Source organism: Serinus canaria, chromosome 7 (assembly GCF_022539315.1).
Source record: "Serinus canaria isolate serCan28SL12 chromosome 7, serCan2020, whole genome shotgun sequence".
Classification (NCBI taxonomy): domain Eukaryota; kingdom Metazoa; phylum Chordata; class Aves; order Passeriformes; family Fringillidae; genus Serinus; species Serinus canaria.
Window position 1 is genome coordinate 16,685,949 of NC_066321.1, and position 24,714 is coordinate 16,710,662.

Sequence of the window (24,714 nt, forward strand, 5' to 3'; positions counted from 1 at the left end):
CAACATCTACTCACTACCTCTAAATTTTATAGTGAAACAGCAAAACCTTAAATCATACTTTTTCTTTCCCTCTTTTCTCTTTCCCCTGGAGATAATAAAATACTTTAACATTGCCAGATGCTGTTGACTTCAGAAAGAGTAATCACAGCAAGCTGTTGAGGAGAGACAGACAATATTTTCATTAGCAGGAACTGATTAAATGAGACTTCTCTCTTAATGAAACTACAGAACAAACATGTTTAATAAATAACACAGACCTTGGGATATGGGATTTTAATGGTCTTTGGATACTGCAAGGTGTCTTCAGAATAAAAGGAGTACTCTATAACAGGGACTTCTGTATCATTAAAGGATGCATATGCCAAAAAATTGCCATTTGGAGACCACCACAGAGCAGAATGGGTGCCAAACATTTCCTCTGAAAGAGATTCAAATATATTTAAGTTATGAGTGATAAGTCAGCTCTTCTATCCTAGGTGCTGTTCTCATTAGTTTTTAATATGATTTTTTTTAAAATTGAAGTTCAGATACTAAAATGCAGACTGTTTGCTGGGTTCTGAAACGAGACATTAGATAATCTAATATGTTTATAATCTATCATGTGAAGCTAATGCACACTGAAATTTCCAGTGACACAATGCAAACAAGGCAAACTCATACATATTCTTGGATCCTCACACTAGCCAGGTATTAAGCCCGGATAAGGATGCATGTTTCTTTTAAAATACAGAGTTTGATTAATTTGAATTTTTCAGTGGTAAGGAATGAGATAACAATTGCAATAAACCAAAGTTTTCACACAATAATGGAAAGTAAAACTTGCTTGATGTAGTTACCTTCATAAACCCAGTCTGGTATTCCATTGAAAATTTTATTTTCTTCTCCATCTTTAGTGATTTGCACAGCTTCTGCTGTTGGTGAAACTTTCACATAAACATTATTATTCCAAACATATGCCTGCAAAACAACATTGTGATAACAATTACAGTTACAGTAAATCTTCCTTTCTTTATTTCATCTACTGGGCAATTTACAACAGATGACAAAAAAATAATCTTTAAAAGCTGCATTTCACCAAACAGCCTTGATACTTAACAAACTTTGAATTACTAATACAAATCAGGGTGAGCAATAAAACTTCAGGCCAAGATGCAAAAAACCAAATCAAATATGAAAAGTGACATGACTACTGTATCGAATTTTGAAAATCCCAAATCCTGCCATTTATTTTCTCCCAAACACAAACTTATTTTCCTTCATAAGGAGTTGTTTTCCACTGATTTGTCGTTCAAAGAAAACTACCAGGGCTTTGGTAAAACATTCACTGGGGTCTCAGTGCTGCCAATAGCTCTGCAAAGATGGTACCTTTCTTCAGTGGCACTCAGAACTCCAGTTTTTGGCACCTGCTGCCTCTCTAATCACCCCTGCTTCTCATCTCCAATAAATGAACAACACAGTTTTATTCCAGAGCTTTGCTCCAAGATGCAGAAACTCTTTTCATCTTCCTTTGCTTCAGTTGCTGGTCTTTATAATTGACATACAAATTTCCTAAGCAATAAGAAGAAATGAACACCACATTCTCCTGTGGCAGTCCAAAGCACAAGGCAAGGAAGGCACAAGCCTTGCAAATGTGGTGGTTGGAACCATTGACATGGACTGAAGAGGAGAGGAGGAAGAAAACAACAGTGGGAAAGAGTACAAGACAGATTTTAAACCTCTAATCCCATTACATGCCCCCATCAAGTAAAACTTCATCAATTTTTGTGTAATTAGAAGATAAAAATCACACAGTGATGATTAAATAGACAGTTGTAATGCTGCTGTCTTTGAAAGGGATGAGCTACTGTCTGCAACAGTAAAAACACAAAGTTCCTGTGCATTTGTTTATTTCATGACTGCTGGGGCCACTAGTTACTTTCAGGAATGCATTTTTATCAAAGAACAAAAGAAAACACACAGAGGAACTCTGGAGCCTTTCCAGCTACAGTAGTCAATTTTGAAACTAGTTCAGCTACTTTACCTAGCAGCAGGAAAGTACCAAAACCTCAAGGGTACATACAACATGAGTTTCCATGTCATGGGTATGAAAATGACTCTATATAAAGTTTTATTTTTCTTTACTAACCAGCTTATGACCAACAGGTGACCAGGATATATACTGTGTATCATTAGGTAGTAGTCCATCATCTAAGATAGAACTGGAAAAACAAAAACAAAAGGCAGCCAAGAGAAATCAGTGAAATGACACTTTAGTGCAAAATGAATGTTAAAAATACATTTTATGTGCAAAAATTACTGACCTGCTACTGAAATTATAGATGTGATACGAAGCTGTAAAGGAATGCCTCCACAACTGCAAAAGAATTATTTTAATAGTAAGAAAATAAATTCATCAGGTTTCACATCTCTTGCAGCTTGAATTACCCCTGAAGTTCTCCTTGGGATTTTTATTAAGATAGAGAGAACACAATGAACATTCAAGGGTAACAGATCCCTACCAGGTTTAAGGAAAGACTAAAGAATTTCCACTCTTCTGGGGTCATCATTTAACTACTATGACTGAGGCCATTGACTGATTAAGGACAGAGCTACAGATGCCAGAGGTGCTGCAGATTTTCAGAGACCCTTGTAGCTACATGGCAGACAATCATCAGTGTGCAGTTCACCCTCCTCCTCGTGCTTCACTGGCTCATTTGCTGTTTTCTGTCTCAATTTTCATGCTGTATTATTTAACTTGGCATCTTATTTTATAGTAGTTCTCACAAGTGCCAGCAGTATCTCTGCAGCAGCTCCTCTAGTATCAGGGTGACCTATTCCCATTCATATTGTCACAGAAATAAAATCCTTTTTTGAGGAATCTGCCTCTTGAAATCTGTATCGCTCTTTGGGCACTTAACAGAGAGAAAGATGATGATGATAATGCACAGACATTTAAACATGTTCACTATGTGGGGCTGGAGAGGTTTGATTCAGCCCACATCACTGACATGCTGCAATGATGCTCCCTTCTAAGAGGGTGCTTGGATATTTGTATGAAGATATAAACCAACAACTTAGTACTACTCAGCCAGATGGCTATTGCATAACAAGTGTCTACATCCTCATGATTCATTTTGTTACTCTCTTCCTTTGCAATAAAGATTAATAATAACAGAAATTTCAATCACACTGTTATATAAAGGTTAAAATATCTTGCTTCAGTATTAAAACAAAATTAACTCTAATGAATGCAACAAATAAAATACTACAGATCAATAAATTACAAGTAGAGGGGATGTGTAGGGTGGCTGGTAAAATACTAGGCATTTTGTGGCTTCTAATGATGTAGTGAAGACCCAAATAATTCTGAACAATTCAGAAAAACAAAACCCAGGAGGCTTAGGAGGGTCCAGCATGGAAACTAAAACTGAAAACAATTGATGACTGAGTGCACAGACTGAATCTGGCACAGTTCAAGAACCACTCTGGGACTGCAAGGCCAGGACACGTAGGCAGAGCTCAGTGACACTGTGCTCAAGCATTTGTGCACTGCACAAGTCAGCATTGATCTTTTTACAGACAGAACAGGCACCTCTCTAGAAAAAGGAAAGAACAGCAAAGTCAGCTGTTTCTCAGTGCACAAACTGCACAGCAAATGCTCACCACCATTAGGCTTCTCAGCTGGCACACAGAGCCAGGTTTTCATGCCACCTGGCACAAATGTGGGCCGACCTTTGTTGCACGGTTCAGCACCGTGCCAGGATGAGGCATTCTGCTGCAGGCTCTTCATGTGCTTGCTGACAGGAGACAACAGGGACACACAAGCCCACTCCAAGCACAAGCCTTCTTTGAAGCACATGCAGATTTTCATTCACCTCAGTTTTAAACTCTTGCCTCCTACCACCACAATGTAACAACCACACATATATATATAGCATACATATACAAGCAGATGTATACCAGCATATCTACTCATCACTTCTCCTTACCCACACAACTCCTGGGACAGCCATGCCTATCTACTCTCCTAGGCTGTCTTCCCAGATAAACCATCCAGCCTTGTTCTCCTTGCAGTAACTCTACATCCACTTTTTATCCCCATGCTTTTTGTCCTTGGGCAGTCAACTCTCTTCTGCCAAGCTCACAGATAATACCAGTCTCTTCTCCTCCTGCCTGCTCAGCTTGACTGTTCCCTTACATTCATCACATTCATCCATCCTCCTGCATTTTCCTCATGTTTTCTCAGCCTCTCATTTGTTCCCACACCTTTATTTTTCAGTTTCATCCTCAGCTGTAAAGTGCACTTGTACCTTTGTATAGCTGTATTGCAGAAGAGCAAACTTTAGGTCAGGAGACAATGCAACAGTGCTTGCCTGGTACTTATCCTGTCAACAAAGGGAGGGCAAAAGAAACACGTTAAGCACTGATTCCAAAGCCTATGCAGTACAAAACATGAAATCCAATACCTTTCCCAATGTCTGCATATATTACATGTAAGTCAACATACTAAAGTTGTATTTGCCAGGATTACTGAGAATGTTTCGTTGCCAGCACTGACACACAGGATGTCCCCATTATCTGTTTTGTGAAGATACTGATTTCCTGGAAGCACAAGAGAGATGACAACAAAAAGTAAGTAAAATGCTCACCAGTTACTTCTATTTGCCCTTTATGCTTTTAAGCAGGAAATGAATCCCAAAAATCTGCTCAATGCTGTGTTTCCTGATTCTATAATGCAAGAAGGCTTATAGCACAAGAATGTTCACAAAACATAGTGGTGGAGCCCACAGCACCCACCTCCTAGCATTTCTTTCCTTTGGGCACCAGGCATACTCAGAAGGAAAAGCAACCTGCATCTCCCTGTTCTGTGGCAGCCCAAAGCACAGGAGGCTGACACACCTCAGAGGGCAGCATGCTTCTACCCTAAGGCACAGGAGTAAGTATGCTCCTAGCAGTAGGAGAATATCACTTGCCATGAACGTGAGGATGTTTCTAAGGGAACCAAGGAATCAACCCTTTGAGCTCCGTGCTGTTTTATAATGGCACAATGAAATAATTTGGCTTTTTTTTCAGAATACAGTAGTCACTACAGCATGAGGTGGCTGCAGGTGGTACATTGCTGAAGATAGTACATTTTCTTGACATTCAGGTTCTATATAGAAATGAATTACCTGAAATCCACTCCAAATTATGTGATTTGTACTTATAGTCATTGTTCAAGTAATTCTGCAGAGTGTATGTCTTTCCTGAAGAGGTCTCTTCTGAAAGAAACAGACAGAAGAGAGATTCTGATGTTGCTGCAAATTGTTCCCCCCCAGCTTCTTTCCTTGGCTACAAAGAGGATTTTTGTTGCTGGTTATTAAAGTGTTTTAGCTAACTGTCTCTGAAGTAGTAGCAGTGGGAAGGCAATAAAACTTTATTGCAAGGTAAATTCAGCAAGCATAAAATAAAGGAGCGCCAGCAAGGTCACCAACAAACTCATGGAACTGAAAATACCTTTTTGACAGTGAAAAAAATTACCAAAGACCTCTGGCTCTCTTACCTCAGCAAACATGTACTCCTCAAAAGCTGAAAAGAAGTGATCTTTGTGCCTTTCTCCCCATGCTCACTCTAGGAAGTTCACTGCAAAGCCCCAGTTGCTAATAGTTGCAATTGTGAATAATTTGCTTATCCTTAAGCTCAAATTTCAGAAATGCCTCAAATAAAAAAACCCTAAAAATCTGAAAAGCAGTAAAATATTCAGGAAAGGTCTGATTAAAAAAAAAACAATTAACAAAAACTTCCTGATAAAATTATGATTAAATAACTGATTAAATATTTATCCCTCTTTTGATGTGATTTTCACCAAGGTATCTTAACGTTTATGTTAGCATTACAATTTTGACTGGAAAATTAAAGCCAAGTAACTGGCTTAGTCTGAAAAGACCAACTGAAACTTTAAATCTAGTTAAGCTGATGAGTTTGGTCATCAACTTCAGCTGCAGTCAGCTTCTATGTAAAGTATTTCTTTCTTACTGCTTGCAGTGCCCAAGCTACTTTTTCCAAAGAATGACAAGTAGTAACAACAACAACAACTCAGTCTGTGAGTCTTTCTGATTCTTTTCCTCTGAAAACAAACACTACAGATTTTAAATTCAGGTGTGCAACTCTCTCCCTGCATCCTCCCTGACTTTTTTTTTTAATGGAAACCTAAAATCTACCTTCATCTACCTGCATATATGATTTTACCTACAGGGTCCAGAAGGGAAGGAATTTTAATTTCAACTGGCTAAATCAAAAAGACTGGAATAGAAGTGACCAATAAAAACATTCAAGTACAGGTGTGGTGACTGACCAACCAAGGTGCTAACCTGCCCCACCAATTTTGGGGCCCCAGTCTTTTGGACACCTTCTAACACACTGCCTTCACTTTCCTTATGCCGATGAAGAAAAAGGCAGCAAAGTCCTTGGGGACAAACACACACAGAAAAACACCTCAAACAGAGTTTGCAGGTTCTCTTTCTGCAGGTAGGATACCCATGACATCTGGAACAGCACATGAAGACTTTATATCAGCTATTTCAGCTTTACTCTTATTTCCCAGCAATAAGATAACCATATATATACAGCACAGACTGTACAACTACCCCTGCAAGAGAGGTAACAAACAATGATTTTAGCCTAAAATGCTCAGAAAAGGTTAAAAAATGCTTCCTCAATTCCATTTGAAATGTGACTCTTTAAAAAAATTTACTAGGCTGGATTTATTGCTCTTGAAGTTTCTGTGAGAATATTAATTTCTCAGGTTATTTATTTAACTGAATATTTAATTTGATGGATTATGAACAAGTGGGTATTTAATATTCATACACAGTTGTCTAGTTGGGAATATGACTTCTTCCTAATCGAGAAAGTGTCATTTTCAATCAGAGGGGCTTCAGAAAGCAACAAACTCTCTCTTGGAAGAGGAGAAGCAATACAAGACAGGTGGCTGATGAACAGGTTTAGGGATTTTTCCAAACTGATGAATGTTTTTCTCCCTGGTGACATACATATTTTGCTAAGGTCTCATTACTAAAAATCAGGACACTATTAAGATTTGTTGGCTATGTATAAAATTAAAATTTCATTTTCTGTCAACACCTTCCACATAGTATCTGAATATGAAAACACACGCCAAGCTGTAAGGGTACAGTCAGAGAAGTTCTAGTTGAAGCATTTTCTTAGTCTACAAGGTAGGCCATTACCAGTATATTCTTACTTATCCACTTTGTGCCTCTGACCAAAGATACTCAACATACATCGAATTCCAAACTTTGGTTCTTATTGTTCAGATTCCATTTGAAAAGAACAGGTTTATTTTGACCAGATAAAGTAATTCCTGACATTCAAGAGCCTTTTATTGGCTTTGAAGATGGCATACAGGTCAATGGATGTTTATATTTTAGCAAAACTTCTTCTTTCACTATTAGGTTCCTCAGAGAGACTGCACTTCCATGTTATTTTTCTTTTTCAACAATTCACATACAGACTTATTCTTCTAAACTCCAAATGACTAGCTTCCAGTGCTCAGTACTGGGGCCAGTTCTGTTTAATAATCTTTATCAATGCTTTGGATGAGGAGATTGAGTTCATGCTCATTAAGTTCACAGACAACACCAAGTTGGGCAGGAGTGTTGCTCTGCTGGAGGGCTCTGCAGAGGGATCTGGACAGGCTGGATCAATGGGCAAGTGCCAGATCCTACACCTGGCTTACAACCCCAGGAAGCACCACAGGCTGGGCAGAGTGGCTGGAAAGCTGCCCAGCAGAAAAGGACCTGGGGGTGCTGTCACCACCAGGCTGAACATGAGCCAGTGTGTGCCCAGGTGGCCAAAAGGCCAAAGGCATCCTGGGCTGTGTCTGGAATAAAGTGGCCAGCAGGAGCAGGGCTGTGATTGTCGCCTCGTACTTGGCACAGGTGAGGCCACACCTCGAGTGCTCTGTCCAGTTCTGGGCCCCTCAACTCAAGAGAGCCCTGGAGGTGCTGGAATGTGTCCAGAGATGGGGAATGAAACTGGTGATGGGTCTGTAGTACAAGTCCCGTGAGGGTGGCTTTGGGAGCTGGGAGTGTTCAGCCTGGAGAAGAGGAGGCTCAGGAATGGCATTGCTTTCTACAACTACCTGAGAGGAGGCTGTAGCAGGTGGGGGGCAGGCTCTTCTCCCAGGCAGATAGTGACTGGACAAGAGGAAATAGCCTGAAGCTGTGCCAGAGAAGGTTCAGGCTGGACATCAGGAAGAAGTTTTTCAGTGAAAGGGTGGTTAAGCATTGGAAAGGAATGCCCAGGAAAGTGGTGGAATCACCATCCCTGCAAATGTTTAAGAGATGACAGGTTGTGCTATGGTTTAGTTGATAAAGTGGTGTTCAGTCAAAGGTTGGACTTGATGATCTTGAAGATTTTCCCAATCTTAATGAGTCTATGATTCATCTCTACCCTGGTCTGACTCCTGACAGTACATATGAATTTCCACTGTCATAATGATATCCTAGAAATAGTTACACCATAATACCCCTGTTACCACAGTAAAACCGTGAGTAATTCCTTCTGCAAAGAACTCTCTTAACCATTCACATAAGTAGGACTCACACAAAGTTGATAAACAATTCTGTTTGGATTTTGGCATTTCCTAATAATATGCCACCCTCTCTCAAGAGAAAAATTGAGTTGGTTTCTGTAGGTGTGAGGTATTGACATTGTTTAACCCCAGCTGGCAACTAAGTACCACTCGCTTCCTTCCTCCCTCGCCCTCAGCGGAGATGGGGAAGAGAATCAGGAAAAGATAAACCCATAGGTTAAGATAAGAACAGTTAATGATTGAAGTAAAACTAAATACAATACTCCTAATAATAGTAATAATATTTGTAATGAAAAGGAAAGCAAGAGAAATAAAAGCCAGGAAAGACAACTGATGTGAAATAGAATTTGCTCAAAGCATGCAATTTAGGAGCAGTGGGAGAGATGCAAGGGAATCCTGGCTGATTCAGTGGTCAGAAAAGTAAGAGACATTTTAGGCTAATTTTTCCAAATCTGCTGTTTCCCCATCTCTCTTCCAATGTACTCCAAAGAGTACTCCAACTCTTCCCCCCTCCTGTACATGATAGCCCCCAGTTACTATGTGGCAGTTAGAGATCTGATTTCCAGAAAAAAAAAAAAAAAAAAAAAAAAGAAGTTGGTAAAAACTACTTTGCTGGCTCAGGCCAAAGGCTCACTTAATCCAGAACTCCATCCAATACCCAGGAGCTGATACTGGACATTCAGAAGAGATCACAACCAAATGTGAGTGCTGTGACACCTCCTGGGGCAGTTCATACAAAAGCCACTGCATGGGGCTGCAGAGACTTCCCTGGAGGGATTTAATCATTAACTTCTCTGGAATCTCTCTCAAATTTACCCCATCTCATGCAAAGCAAGGAAATAACAGCAGAGGTGTTCCATAGATAGCAATCTATTGTTGATAATGGAGTTTTATATTATATTACTCAACATTTGAATTAGGGTAGATAACTGAGTTAAATGACAGTTTCAGAAGTCAAGGACATGTAGCAGGAAAACACGACCATTCCCTGTCTTTTCAGACTCACACAGAACACTCAGGCACCTCAAGGCCATTACCTTCCCCAAGACCTGCTGGGCTCTTCCAGTCTCTCCTAGGCACATTTCTATCAAAAGAGCACAAAAGCTTCTCATTCAGTGACTATCTCACCCTTAGAGAATCACACCTGAGTGAAGAAACCTGCTTTGAGGACAGACAGCTGTATGGAACCTCTCTCTAAGGCTGTCTATGCCTTGCTCATGGCAGAGAACAATAGCAAATACTGCACTGTCTCCTTGCTGCTCCCACCATTGGCTGCTCATCCTCCCACTCCTGGTGTTCCTGCCAAGACCTGCAGGCAGAACAGAGGTAAAGGTATACACAGACATGGGATGTTTCAACCTGCCTTTTGCATGGAAGGTTATAGAAGAAAAAAACCAAACTGTGAGAAGTGTAAGCAAATTGGTGAATCATGAACAAACAGCCCAAATATTTTTTTTTATAAAATGCTCATGCTTTAAGGGTAACAACTTGTTGCTGTAGTCACCTGTTGGATAGCTCCTCAAAGCACAACAATGCTTTGATCAACAGACTTCAAATACAAGCCCCAACGCTGCTTTGAAATTAAACTGTTTGATGAAAGTAGTCCCACGTGGTTATTAAATATAAAATGAAGTGTCAAATTAGGCAGTGGGTCTAAATGAAATATAGAATTTTGTACAGAGTTCTGGCAGCAGACCCTCCAGGTAAATGGCTGCACCTCAAATTAGGAAATCACTCCACAAATTTAAGTCCTCACTAGTTGCCCATGCTAAGTGTCTGCAAGAAAAGAAGCAGTTGTTCTTCTTGCAAGGCCTACATGCCAGCCAACAGGCCAGAACTCTGATGGAAAGGCAAAATTCCACTACCTTTCACTGCACTGGAGACCACTTATCAAACTAATTATATGCTGCATGAATACTAAGCTTATGAATGAAAATACGTTGAGAAGCATGGCAGGGAAAGCAGCTGAAGACCAAAGGTAAGAAATTCAAACTCAAAATTATCTGTTTATATCAATAACTGTTGTATTCACTCCCTGTACAATGCTTGAACCATTGGGATGAAATGAAAACTATTTGACTGCAATTACAGGGATTTTTATCAGAGCAGACTTTGATTCCACATAGTCACAGTCACATGAGCTGATCCTTCCCAAAGCAGTTTTACCACTTTTCATTTTGTACTCAATCACCTGCATGGCCCAAGAGGCATCCCTAGGACTCATGTCCTGTGGTTGTTCACAAAAGCCTTATAATCAATCTAGTGATTAATTGCTCTAACATGTAAATGACTACTTTATGAGCACACCACCTGTACACTCTCAGCTAACAGAAAACATCTGTTTAGCACCCTTCAGTCAAAAATTCAAAAGAACTCTGCAGTTCCCAAACTACAATGGTCACGGTTGTTCAGATGTTACTGCTGTCCTGATTTGTGAAGAGACAGGAATTCAAGTTTTTGAACTGGGACCACTCCATTCCAATCCTTATTTTACCCAGAGGGACTTAATGAACTACCTTGGTGTGTTCTGTATGCCTTAATTTGAACCAACAGTAAGAAGTCTGACACACTGTTCTACACTTTTACAACCAAAGGACACCAGCCAAGGCTGACAGCATGGTGGTATTCTGTGTGTCGTAGAACAGAAATGCCTCTTTGAAGTAAAATTAATTTACTATGTAACTGAATGACTGATCTTGAATTGCAGCCACTTCTAGAGGAAAAGAACTCCTATGCTACAATTCATGAAAGGAGAAAACCCACTTTATTTACAGTAAGACATAGCATTGGCATCAAGATAGACAAGTACGAACTCTTCAGCAGAGTTCAGGCCTGCATACTGAATTATTTCACTAGGTGTTGTGCCTGCACACATCCATCTGATAAGTTATCAAGACCCTTTCTCTTGCTCTTCCCCACTTGTGAAATTCAGAGTATTTTTTGTCACCTCAAAAATCTGCTTTTTTTTGAGATAAGTGGCAAAAAGCTGCCCAAAAATAAGAGAAAATAGACACAGCATCCACCGATTGAAGTTTCAGCCTAGAAGGCATGTAACTCAGATATCTGGACTTTGAAAATCCAGTTCTGAATGACTGTGATACTGACATTAATATTAATAGAGCTGAACTGCAAAACAGTTTAATGTAAATTATGCCACAGGAGCACTGGTGACACAAGCTCCACCTCTTTAACCGACTCAACAAAACCCCCCAACTCTGTGCAGGCAGAAGCAATTTCCGAGCACATTGTCTAGATCCACTTGCACATCTTCACTTTTTTTGGGGTGCACTTCTCGGACCTAGGTCTAGTCTAGAAAACCCTCCCTTAGAGTGTGTTGTGCTGGCTGTACATATCACGACTGCTCAGCTGTTAATCACAAGAACACAAACCGAGGGCAGCTCTGTCCTACCAGCTGAGAGCAATGCACTGCTTGCTCAGGATTTAATGCTGTTTCACATTAACATCCAGAGCTACACGGACGACCTGCAAAGTGCTAACTGGTCAGAGTCCAAAAACTCATTCAGAACCTTTCTGTACTTTTCTGACCTCTGTAACCGTGCTCTTTATATCATTTCACTCAACGGTGTTAACAAAAGTTGTGCAAACAGAGCAAATAAGAAGGAATATAATCTTTTCAATACTCTCTAAAAAAATTAGTAATTCGCAGTTTACTGCTGGTTCGAGAGCCTTTGGCGACAATAAGAACAGAAAATAGTGAAAACGACAATGCTTCTAATTATTATCAAGGCAAACAAGAAAAAGAGAGACTTTTTAATTGTCCCCGCGCCCCCCACCCTCTCTGGTGAGAGGGCCGTGGCTCCCAGTTTCCCAGACCCCGTTCCCTGAGGCAGAAACTTTCCGCGGAACTTTCCCCGCAGCCGCAGCGCGCCGCCCGCCCCGCTCCCCGCTCCCCGCACTTACGGCGGGTGAGCAGCACCAGGGGCACGGTGATGGCCACGACAACCACGGCGACCCCCAGGATCCCCAGCAGCCACTTCAGGAAGCTCTGCAAGAGAAGTCCGGTCAGCGGCCGGCGGCGCAGGCCGTGCCCGCACTGCCGCCCGCCGTGCCCGTGCCCGTGCCCGTGCCCGCACCCACCGGCATCGCGGAGCGGGCGGAGCCGAGCGCGCTGCGCCTCTACAGCCCCCGCACCGACCGCGGGGCTCTGCTCGGGAGCGGCGCCTGGGCGGGGGCTGGGGGCGGCTGCCTGGGGAGCGGCAGGTGCCGGGGGTTGTGCAAGCGCCCGGCTCTTTGCTGGCTTCGCGGTTTGAGCGGCGATTTCTCCGTCGGCTCGCAGCCCGGCGGAGCGGGGACGCAGCTGTGCGCGGCGGAGGAGAGACTTGGGACAGCGCGGGGATTTCTGCCGGAAACCAGATAGCGGCCCAGAAGTGAAATGCCTTCAGACGCTGGTGGAAGACTCCCACTGTTTTGATTACACCAGCGTTTCTTGTTAAGTTTCTGCTTTTTGAACTTCTTTTTCTGGCAGTCAAGTCATAAAAAACCGGGTAAAATTGCAGGAAGGGCTTATATTTATAGTTTTTTGGTGCTGGAGGTAGATGTGTAAGTCTGCTAAGTGGGTCTTTAAATTAAGACCAGAAAATGGAAGTACAGGATAAAAGTTTAAAATTTAGTGGTGAAGATGACCTTGTTTATGACATAAAACAATTCCCTTTCCAAGGAGAGTTTTGAGGATGTGCTGAGAAAGTAGGACAAATTGTGGGAAAAGACAGAATAACCCGCAGATCAACACTGCAAAGCTTTTGATTGTTTAAAAAGCTGTGTCTTACCAGTTATTAAAAAAACTGAGTTTCTAAATTATTTTAAGAGCTCTAGCCTCCAAAAAATAATTGTAAGTCGTGCTTTTTGTTTTATCCATTCTAGATTTTCCTCCTCTAATTGCAGAACTCCAGTAGCTACCAGAGACAGATGCAGGTATTTTACGAGTTGAGAAATGTAACAGAAAAAGAATGTGATCTGCTGAAGCAGGATCTCAAGTCAAGGGAAATAGCAAATGTTCTTATTCTTGCCTTCAAAGAACTTGTCAAAGCTTTCAGAAAGGTTATGCTGCTTGCTCCTTCGTTCTACTTCTGCAGACTGAGCACAGCATTTAATATTTGACTGCTGTTTCTTAAGCAAACTGGAAGTGGGCAGTGGAAGTGTCTGGAAGTGGGATAATAGCTTTGTGTGATAAAAAAGTCCCTTTAGTATAACCAAAGTGTTGACAAACATTAAGGATGTGTCTGTCTGGGGGCTAACAGCCTTCACCTAGGTACCAACATGCTCTTGCTCATTGTTGTACACCATGCTCCTTGAAGGTAGCAGCTGGTACTAGTTACAAATTAATGCTGTGCTGGCTGTGTTGGGTTACCTTGGGAGGGTCAATAATGTGCCCTGACAGTGGTTCCAGGTAGCACAGTCTATATTTACCATGCAGCATCCAACCTGCTGCAAGTTCACAGCTTGCTAATCACTAGCCTCTGAGTAGATAAGGCCACTCCTATAAAGTAAAATCACAGTGAACAAGCAGTGTTTTACATTGCTTTTCAAAGCAGCATCTCATTATATGCTGAAAGATGCATGACCAATGTTTCAGAATGCCTTACAGCTCCACTTAAATATCAGTCTGGTATACTGTGCATCTGTTTGTCTTATCAACCATCAAAAAGGAAAACAAAACACCACCATTCCTCACCCCAGGGTGAATTTTCCTTTTCCTAGTGAGTAGGAATCACAGTAGGAATCAGCCAGTCTGTGCTTTCTTCCCCCCTAAAGATTTAAGTAGTGATCATCACAGTGTCTCAAAATACAGCACAGTCAAATTATGTCAGACTTGTGAAAAAATGTACCTGAATGTTTTGTAGGTTTTCATAGCCAAGCTGCAGTTTAGTAATATTTGGAGAGATTATCTACCATGATTTAAAGTTTCTCAGTGGTGAATTCCAAGGAGGAAAAAGGAGCAGTAGCCAGTAGCATTGACAGTAGCCAGTCAATGCATATGGCTGGCTACTGCTGGTTTCTGTGGGAACATAAATTTAGGAGCCTTTGGAAATCTGGGTTCCTATGTCTAGATCAAATTTTTAGTAACCTACAGTGCCTCTGACTCTGGTCATGCCAGAGGGATGCACAGGACCCAAATCTGTTGGTAGAACCACCTGAGGGATTCAGTAACAGACAGTAAAGCAGAATATGTTTTCCATTGAATTGTAGTGGTTCCTAACAGTGATGCTCTACAACTTGAAAAAAATCTCAAGTTCCTCCTGACTGATCAAAACACCCATGATCAAAAAAAAAAATATTGTTTGGTTGTGCTTCTGGTTCTTGGTCAGATTGTCTTTTGTGATAGCCTGAGACTTAAAAAAGTTCTTCATGCTAAATATTACTTTATACTGTGGTGTTCTTTTGTAATCAGATATGTATTAGCACCATGCCAAGAAATTAAAAAAATGACTTTCCAGCAGTGGCTGCTACGTGATGAAATTTGAGAAGCTGTAGCTTCATATTGTGTGTTGAACACAGTGGTATTCATAAAGAAGTTACATGATTGCAAAGAGCTGCTGAATAGGAAAGAATGAAAATGTTGCTTTCAGCCTGAGGCTGGCCTCCCAAACAGTGGGGGGACCTGCCAGATGCAATGTCTTCCTCAGACTTCCAGCCCAGTAAAACTCCAGACTTTGTTAGACATCTGTTTATATATTTGAGCCTTTCATCCAGAAATATTTGGAAAAGTCAAACTGCTAAAATGGAAAACTTAAGCTCTCTGCAGAATAAAAAAATAGTGACTAATATGTGTACAGTTTATTTTACAGGTACAATGATGTATTCCAGATTTCTCAATGTGCTGTTGTGGGAGACAAAATAGGGGCTGGATAAAGTTTTGTAGGGATTCAGTGGTTCCATTGAATAGTGGAGTTTTATTTTTTCTTTGCATTTGAAGTTGAAATGGCATTGACAGTTTTGTAGCACATCTTTGCATTGGTTCTATTTGAGAGGATTGTGAAGAGAGTGTTAACTGTAAATGAAGAAAGAAAAATCCCTGTTTTATGTGATTATGTCACTGGGACATCAATTTCAATGTGGTTAGTAGCAGCTGTCAGCTCTTTCAAGTTTGTATGTTTTCTTTAGAAAATTATTATCCTGGGAACTACAGATTCTTACATGTCCTTTGAGCACGGTTGAATGGTTAGAGTATAAATAAAATACAGTGGAGACACTTTTGAATATGAGGCCGCCTGGAAGTTCAAGGAGCACGTGTGCAATTCACAGAGGACTCCAGCTATTGTAGTAAAGAGAAAGAGATTGTGACTTATTTTCCCCTGTATTTATACTCTTCACTGAATTTCATGTAGCATGTGTGAGAAATATCCAGGGGATACCTTATCACTGATGCCATATAGACTTGCTCTGTGATTCCAGGATATGTAAATCCTAGTCCTGTTGAGGGGAAACGTGTGTTTGATATTTCTGATTAAAAGCTCAGCTTGTCTCACTTGTGAAGAAAGGGTTACTTTTGATTCATGCTCTAGAATGGGACTTAGAAAATTAGAGGTTAAATATTTTTGTTGTGTTCCAGACAAGCTGCATTAACTTGAGAAAATAATCTATATCCTTCTGTTCCTAAAGCATATTATTTGTAAAAGTGTGGAAAGCCCAGTATTTTCACATCTTACAAAGCCATCACCAGGAGGGGCTCAAAATCCCTGGTGACAGACACTGTGGAAAAATGGATTTGTAGCTGAGGAGTCCTGTCCTTCAGAACACCAAAACATCCTGGACCAAGTGAAATAAAACATTTCAAAGGCATTGGTTCAGTCTGTGGGAACAGAAGAGTTACCTTGTACCATTTTATCCTGGACCATATGTATCCAGCTATGTATAACTGAATCTTTTCCAGTTCCACTTGGACCCAAACCACTGGGTACAAATGGGATTAAATAAACAAATAGTATGTATACAGAGCATCCACCTTTTTGTCCTTTTTCTTTTCCTGTTTCCAATGGCATTTTGGATGTTATGATTTTTTATTTTTTTAGTGCAAGATTCTATTGAGTTTAAATTATTTAAAGTTGGGATGTTAGAACAGCTTTCTGTTGTTGCCAAGAAGCTGATCAAGATGCCAAATTGGGTATGATCTGTTCTGATCTGAAATTACAGAACACTCATTCCTATAGCACTTTGGAAGAATGATCTAATATTTTCCCAGAACTTTTAGACTATAAGTGGAAGTTTCAGATGCTTTTAAAAAAACTTATTCCCATAAAAATTTTATTCCTAACAAAATTATGGGTACTAATTCTGATTCCACAATGGTCCTGTTTCATATCAACTTCTTCTAGAGACTTGTTAAGACCACTGGATTTCTCTTAAAGCACTTGCCCTTCAGGACATTTCAATATAGATCCCATGTGTATTGCTAACATAGCAAGAGAAGAAAAGGGGCTTTGGCTAGTCATTGGAAGTAGGAAGCAGCTGCCCATAAAAGTGATCCTCAGAGGAAGAAGGAAGGAAGGAAGGAAGGAATTTAATACAGATTAGAGGGCCTTGGCTTGGCTTGGCAATCTTACAAAATTTGAAGGAGTTCTGGGGCAGTTTCCACACTTCTGGAGGATATTGCACTGAACATTTTCCAAAGCTGTCCTCCTGTTCTGAGCCAGAATTTATGCTAATGAAGAATAATTGTCCTTTCAGTCATGTTCCCCCTCTAGCTTCATCTTACATGATCTTACAGATAGTTCAGAGATCTCACAGCTCTTTTCTGGGAATTATTGCACAGAAAATGCGACCAAACAGTGCTGAATTTATCATTCCAAACAAACGACTTCTAAGATCTCAGAGACACTAAAATATTAGAATAAAATGAAATGTAGAGCAAAAAAGAACATGGCATATACACAATAAGAAATCAACAGAAAAGAAGCTTGAAAAAAATTTATTTAAGGCTATAATTTAATACCCTTTAAAGCTTAGCCTTTTTATAACAAAGGTTTTAAGAGGGATATTCACTTCTCAGGCATTTGTAACTGCCAGCCCCTTATGAATAACACATATAATTGGTAATTGAATAATTTGTGTATAGAAGTAAATTTTTTAGAAAAATAATTTTATCCTTAAATATAAATGGAGTTACTTTAGTCCTAATAAATGCAAAACATGAAGTTATAGAACTTCCACAGTCTTAAAGCTAAGAAAACCATCCCTTAGACAACAGGTTTTCCATATATAAACCTTTGGCAACACTAAACTATAGTACAATTATTTCCTGGCATGCAAGGTGACATAGCTTTGTTACAACAAATGTAAATGACAGAATACAGATTTCAGAATCTCTTAATAACTGGCAGTTGATGAAATGAAGATCTTCATTTATCCCATTTTATTCTTCATTTTTACTGGTATTCTTCCAAAAGGTCTCTGGGGGAAAAAAAAGAAAAAAAAGCAGCAGCAATTAGGAAGTATTCTATGTCTCTCAAGATTTATGAAATATGTGTGGAACATATTTTTTCTGTTTAAGAGTGAGCAGATGTTAGTTTCACAGACCTCTCAATGCCTTTCTCTAATAACAGATTGAAAACAATTATTCCTAAAGGAAAAGCATTTTAGTAGTTTCTAATAGATTCTTTTCATAACTTGTTTGTTTCAGTGCTGAACTACAAGCATAAAAATAGTAACATGTTAATAAAAACTATTTTAACTACACCTTCTAAATTTTTTGTTAATTTTGTTTCAGATTTCCAAAATCAACTGGTCTTTTTGGGTGCTTTAATAATGCAAATAGGATATCTAACATGTCAAAAAAATTCTGGCCACTCACACGTGTCTTGTGTTGGCATTTAATTACTTTTTGAAATGCTTTGTTAATTTGAACAAATAATTCCCAAATATTAACCTGTTCACAGCTCTCATGTAGAGAATGCTGCTTTGCCCACATACAGGCAAACCAAAGCAGGGCCCCCAGACACTCACCTGTCAGGAGCTCAGAGTACAGCACTGCTCCCTAATGACAAACCACAGATTAAGGCAGTGTTTTAAAGCACAGCCTTTAAAGAATAACCAATTTGGTGTAATTTTACCAATAAATATTTATGATTTTATAATGTCCATGCAAAGCAAAGTTTTATCTCTCAGTAATTTAATAAGACCTTCTGGTAACATTCAGTGGCAGAATTACTTTCAAGTTAAATAGGAAAATATTAAAGAGGTCCACCACTGATAAAAGTTCAAATAATATTTGGAATGAGTTCCATTTAGTATCTTATCCTACTTCATCTGTCTGTTACAAAGTTTGCAATATACTACAGAGATATCAATAGCTAAGAGAAAAATTAGTAGTATTTTCCCCAGGTGTGACAAATGCATTTAAAATATCAGTATGTTAAGAATAGTATAAAATTCAGGCACCTTTGGGTAACTTTTGTGTTAATTAGCCATTTTAGGAACTCTTTGGCAGCCATGTCATCAAGGACTTTGTTGATATCACTTGTGAAAGTGCCATCTGCGTGTCTTCGACCCATTTCTTCAGCCACAAGAGCATTTTCTGGGAAACTTCAAAGGTAAGAAATTATCAACACTGTGCAGATCAAAACAAACAAACCATTTAGAAGGGCTTTATTACAGGGTTCTAATGCACTGCACATTCCCTGTCATTTGAAGGAGTTAAGGGTTGAGCCTGGTGTTAGGGCTCAGTATGATGCGTGCCAGAACAGCTTTTCAGGCATTATTTCCAAAACACACAGCCCTTCCTTCCAGTGAGCCTAAACTCCTCTCCAGCAGCTTTGAAAAAGCCATACATGCAAAAATATATCTCAGTCTGCAGTGTCTATGCCATGTATACTAGGCACCAGTACATTTACTGAGAATTGTTATTTAAGAAATACCACTACTAAAACATTACAGTCAAATTTTCATACATTTTTGTGTTTGGACATAAGGCCTATTCATTTACTTAAAATCATATTACCTAAGAATTCTTATTCTTAATAAGAATTATTAAGGGCAGCAATTTTTTTTTCCCAGAAGAGTGGCTGAAATAGCTCACTTAAAGTACCTGTATAAAACCTATGTGCTTGTTTGAGGTTAAATAGTAGAATGTTGCATTTTATACTTGGAATCAGATCCTGATTCTTTTTCCATTCTTTTTTTGACTGCTGGAAAACCAGTTTGTCAAAGCCAGAGTTTGATTTGGAAAACTTTCCTCTCTTGTGTCATCCCATCAAATATAAGAAGATTTTGATGGATTTCATCAGGGTGGGCTGATGCTGAAGCACCCTGGGTCCTGGATCCAATGACAGGCAGACTGGTTCATTCCAAGGAAGGCTAGATACAAGTTCAACCACAAATAGTGCCAAATATTGGAAAGCAGAAGGGTTGTCTACAATTAATTGCCCATCTAGGTTTCTAAGTTCAGTTGAGGTTGTATTGCTCTCAAATGGATACAGAAATTCTCTATTTCTGCTCATGAAAAACAAGACAGAAAAACAAGTGGATGTCTGAACATAACTAGGAAGAGGAGCCAGCTTTTTCCTGCTCTGTACAGCTGACCTAATTTATTTAACTCTGTCAATATTTACAAAACTTACTTTTTCCTATTTAGTCTTCCTTAACTACAACACACAATCTTGTCTTACAGATTGTATTTTATTATTATTTATTATTATTATTTTTATGTAAAGTGAGAGACTTACATAATACTTTACAGCTGGTAGAATATTTAATCAGAGGATGAACTGAAATCCCTGCCCCAAAGATCTTACAGTCTAAAGGCACAAATAAGTACAGAACAGTTGAAAGGTGGGGAGTGCCAGCTGCATGGTGTAGCTCCTACCCATACAGAGCTGGAAATAGATGAGCAGAAGATGCCTGCAGGAGACTGGAGCCAATGACATTCTAAGTGTAAGACCATCATGACAAAAGATGTAAAGTCATGAGGGAGTACTTGAAGTGGATAGGATTGAGAAATCTGCAGTGAGTGTGTGGAGAACAAGGCAGAAATTAAAGAAATCATAGGCAGGCAAAACCATTAGTGGAGCTTCGTATTAAGGGAACTGCAAACCATGGCAAAAAAATCAGAGGCATCTTAAAAAGGAAGATAAGATGCAGCAAATGATAGTTGTTATGGCAGCAGCAGCTTGGGGAGACTCTGAGAAGCATGGGGAGAGGAAAAGAAGTTATTAGTTACTGCTGGGAACGATCATCAGCACACAGGGTACACCTGGTGACACTGGTAAAAATTTAATCTTGGAAATACTGCAGAGGAAAAGATGGACTGTAAAAGGAATAAAAGAGAAAGCGATTCAAGAGGACACTGAATAATCTCAATGACAGTTAAGGAGACTGTAAGCAATGTTATGTGAAGGGTCGTAGTTAGAAGAAGGTCTGGTTTAGTTTTAGATGTGTTGACCTTAAATAAAACTTGACCTTTTAGAGTGTAACAGCATACTGAACAGGTTTGAATCTGTATTTGACCTTGATAATGTAAACTGGTAGTCAATCACCAACAGAATATCTTCTAATACAAAAGAAAGAGATGAAGTACAGCAAGAATGATCAAAAACACATCAAAGTTTCATCAGAGATGATTTCTAACCCAAACACCAGGCGAAATTTAGGAAGAGGAATGGGTGGATTCTTACTCTCTTCTTCCTCGCCCGTTGACTAGCCAAGCGATGAACTCCTTGGCAGCCTGGCCCTCCAGGTAGGAGGTGATGTCACTGGTGTAGGTGCCCTCGGCGTGGCGCTCCAACTCGGCGTGGCGCTTGGAGATGGCGTTGCTGGAAGGAGAGCAGCACCACAGGATTTAACTCTATAACAGTCTTTACTGATTGCAATTTCCCATATCCCAGACTAGTGTTTCTGTAGGAGAGAGCGCTTCTTTGTGCGCCTCAAATTGATCCTGACATGTTTTTTATTGTTAGATTCCAGTTCTGAAGGTACTGCCTGTACTATGCAATACAGTTTTGTGCAGAGATTCCTGAACTGCTTCTGAACAACTCACTTCAGCTGTGGGAAGCAATAGCAGCTGTATTGGAATGGTCTTACCAATTACATATGAGCTAGAAACTGTACTGTATTATAGAGACATGCTTTTTGTTGCCCTTGTTAAATGCTGCCCCTACCTTTACCTTCATTATTTCTGAGCCAAACTATTTAGACTTAATTCCTTTCTAATTTACATTTTGAGTTGTTTTATGGACACCTTTTAAATCATCACTCTGACCAAGTCATAATCTTGGAAAACTTTCAAGCCTAATCAACTCCATCTTATTAAAGGCATTCTCTTCTCTCTCCCTACACCTCATTGTGGTCCTTTCTCTGATATAACACAAAATTATGTTACAGTGTCTCTTGGGAAAGCAAACAGCTTTTTTATTCATGGAAAATATGGAATATTTTCCATGAATAAATTCCCTAGCATTTCTGCTTAAAAATTTGCTAATTTCTGCCCAAATCTAGCTTTTTCTATTATTTTTTCTTCTTGGGATGTCACCATTCCTCCTAATTTAGTACCATCTGCACTTTTCATCAGCATGCTAACTAGAGTTGTTTGGAACATTTTTAATGAAATGTTAATTTTTTTTTTTTTTTAGATATGCTGTTTCAATGAAGTGGAAACATTATTACAAATTTGTTATTAATGTTGACAATGTGAATGTAAGGGTCTTTGTGATCTGGGCTATCCTTTGTGGATTTTCTGAGAAGAGAAAGAATTCATAGAGGTATTTTAACCTGTTTTGCAAAAACACTTACTCAGTTTCTCCTTTATCTATTTAAAATTTCCAATCTCTCTAACCCTTTCCCAAAACCACAATCAAGAAACAGAATTCTGGCCTTTAGCAGGTCTTCTCCTTTCTGTAATAAGTGGTTTATGAAACATGGGACTGAGTGCTGAGGGCTGAACATTGCATCATGTTTAATCAGCTCTCTGCAAATTATCCTGGCCACCTTCCTTTCACTAATCTTCTCAATGGTTTTTTGTTCTTCAACATAATGTGGTTGTTTTTGTTTATTTTTTTTTCTTCAGTCTTTCTCTATACCAAGTTTTTCTTTTTATGTAATTCTCTACTCTCCTTGATTACTTAAAATGGGGTTTCCTAAAACCTATTCTCATCCTGTTGCATTCCTTGCATCTACAGCTGTAGAACACAAGTGCAGGAATAAATTACACAGAGATTTATCCTATTTCCTTGTAAAAAGCAAGGGAATAATGTATTTGATTGATATTTGATTGATTGTGATAATATTTCAAAGAGCACTGGTTGTTCTCTTGTTTGACTGAAAATGGACTCAAACTGGTTTCAAATGACAAGTTGTGACAAATAGAATACCTTGAGAGCTGGTCAGGGACTTTGTTATTTTCTTTGTCCTCCTGTGCTTGTTGGCTGTAGTGAAATTGCACAATCATTAGATCATTATTACCAGTACACTGCAAAGCCTGCATAAGCTTTATTGTTATTATTTGAATGTTATAGTAAATCCCCATGACTCACAGATGAATATTATATTCATTATGTTTCAGACATATGAATTAAAATTAGCACAATGTGTAGAAGTTGTTACTTTGTACTTTAAAGACTTCCACAAAGATTTAAAAGCATTAAAATAATACATTCTTCTGGATATTTCTGGATTCTTTTGGGACAGATTTTCTCTAGAACACAAGACTGACACACTTGTACTTTATTCTTGCTCCCAGCTTGCTAGCTTGAGTTTAATCAAAGTCAATTTGAAAAAAACCGTGCAAATTTATAGTGATGATACTGGTAAATTATCCAGTGGTCAACAAAACCTACACTTCAGCTGCCTCTTCACAAATGAACAGGATCAGAGTATCCATAGATAGGAAAGTTTTGTTGAGGCCTAATGGCCAAGAATTGTACATTATATTTATATCTCTTACTTGTATTGAACTTGATTCACTGAGAAAATCTGCCTCAAAGAGGCTGAGACAGTTTTGTTAGGTGGCATATCAGATACTACACTTTGATTTAGCCAAATCCTTTTGATTGATTTTGTATGGTTCTCATTTCTAATAATATAATAATATTCTGTTAATGGCTGGACTTGATTTTAGAGGTCCTTTCCAAACTAAATGATTCTCTGATTGTATACACAAATTTTCCTCAAGTACTTTACTTATTTGAGGTTTATCCATGGTCTGGGGTGGGAAGCTGATACCAAGAAACTGAATTGGCTAGACTCTTGGCTGTTTCTGTATCAATGTGACCAAAATGCTTACCCATTTCTTTTAGTGCTCATTAACCACTGCACAAAGTCCTGAGCTCGTCTGGTGTCCAGGTACTTGGTGTAATCACTGGTGAATGTGCCTTGTGAGTGACGTTTCACTTCATTCAGCTGTCTGGACTCCTCTAGTGGCTCAGAATGGGAAGCTTTGAATGATCTGTCAAAAGGTCAGACCTTGTTAATCTGCAGTGGTTGCACTACAATCTACAGGTGCATTGCTTTTTCTTTTAGCAGCACTATTTTTTACTCCCACAATGTGGGAGCAAGTGGCATATTGTTCAGTAGTGTGTGGTGAAAGGAATCTGTATAGCAGGTTGGACACTGCCCAATTGCAGTCTTCTTGGATAAATAAGGAGCCACTGTTTCCATACCCCAAATTCCTGTGCTAAGCTTTGCAATATTAAAAACCCAGTTGATTTCAATGGTAGATCAAGTACTGCATAAAGGGGTCCTTAAATTATAGTATGTTTGGCTTCAAAGTGTAAGAAAACAAAGTTCACACCAAGTATTTGTAAAAGTTTGGTCTGAAGAATTTACCTTGATTTCTCCTCTGTATCCTGAAGAGGATTTTGCCAGCTGCCTTGAACTATTATTAAAAGGAGACCAGCAACAAAACAAATGCTTTTCATTTTCATTGCCTGTCAAAACGGAAATAAAACAACGAAGAGAAGTTATAATGTTTGCATATGTCTGAATCAATTACACTGAAAAGAGACATTGTTAGTGCTGATCTAAACATGAAGATTAGACATAAAGAGCCTTCTGGGATGGGATTCATGTCCAGTGGATGACATTTCAGAGACTTGGGTGGGCATTCAGAAGATGGAGTCTCTGCTCCAGTCTTTCAGCTCTAGTCTGTATTCTAGAATGCAAGGAGAGCTGAGAGCTCTGCATCCTCACTGTCTTTT

General features: G+C 39.4%; 2 protein-coding genes across 3 annotated transcripts in view; both read right to left on the minus strand.

Annotated features, from left to right (window-relative positions):
- DPP4 (dipeptidyl peptidase 4) overlaps nt 1-12,927 on the minus strand; it is a 74,296-nt gene extending 61,369 nt beyond the window's left edge. The window contains exons 1-9 of one of the 2 annotated variants that reach the window (XM_018911470.3): nt 12,671-12,927; nt 12,494-12,578; nt 5,151-5,240; nt 4,487-4,581; nt 4,290-4,364; nt 2,301-2,353; nt 2,126-2,198; nt 837-957; nt 258-418 (exon numbers count right to left, since the gene is read on the minus strand). In XM_018911470.3, the coding sequence (XP_018767015.2) occupies nt 258-418; nt 837-957; nt 2,126-2,198; nt 2,301-2,353; nt 4,290-4,364; nt 4,487-4,581; nt 5,151-5,240; nt 12,494-12,578; nt 12,671-12,676 (759 nt within the window). In that variant the 5' untranslated portion in view covers nt 12,677-12,927. The remainder of the gene's footprint in view (nt 1-257; nt 419-836; nt 958-2,125; nt 2,199-2,300; nt 2,354-4,289; nt 4,365-4,486; nt 4,582-5,150; nt 5,241-12,493; nt 12,579-12,670) is intronic. The other variant, XM_018911469.3, reaches the window with a different exon arrangement.
- Nucleotides 12,928-17,640: 4,713 nt separating this feature from the next.
- On the minus strand, nt 17,641-24,446 carry GCG (glucagon). The gene is made up of 6 exons (XM_009087932.4): nt 24,344-24,446; nt 23,802-23,963; nt 22,891-22,944; nt 21,199-21,336; nt 18,968-19,111; nt 17,641-17,980 (listed from the first exon to the last, which is right to left on the minus strand). The coding sequence occupies exons 1-6, from the start codon at nt 24,439-24,441 to the stop codon at nt 17,956-17,958; spliced, it is 621 nt and encodes a 206-aa protein (XP_009086180.1). The 5' UTR covers nt 24,442-24,446; the 3' UTR covers nt 17,641-17,955.
- Between the last annotated feature and the right edge of the window lie 268 nt (nt 24,447-24,714).

Bases quoted from the DNA above. Each gene is read 5' to 3' on its own strand.
- GCG (XM_009087932.4), bottom strand. From the start codon at position 24,441: ATGAAAATGAAAAGCATTTGTTTTGTTGCTGGTCTCCTTTTAATAATA. The intron at 21,337-22,890 runs GTATTCTATTTG...CTCTCCTTCCAG, and splicing joins GTCCCTGACCAGCTCTCAAG to CAACGCCATCTCCAAGCGCC. The intron at 17,981-18,967 runs GTGCCTGAATTT...TTTTTCCCCCAG, and splicing joins AACACAAAAGTTACCCAAAG to AGACCTTTTGGAAGAATACC.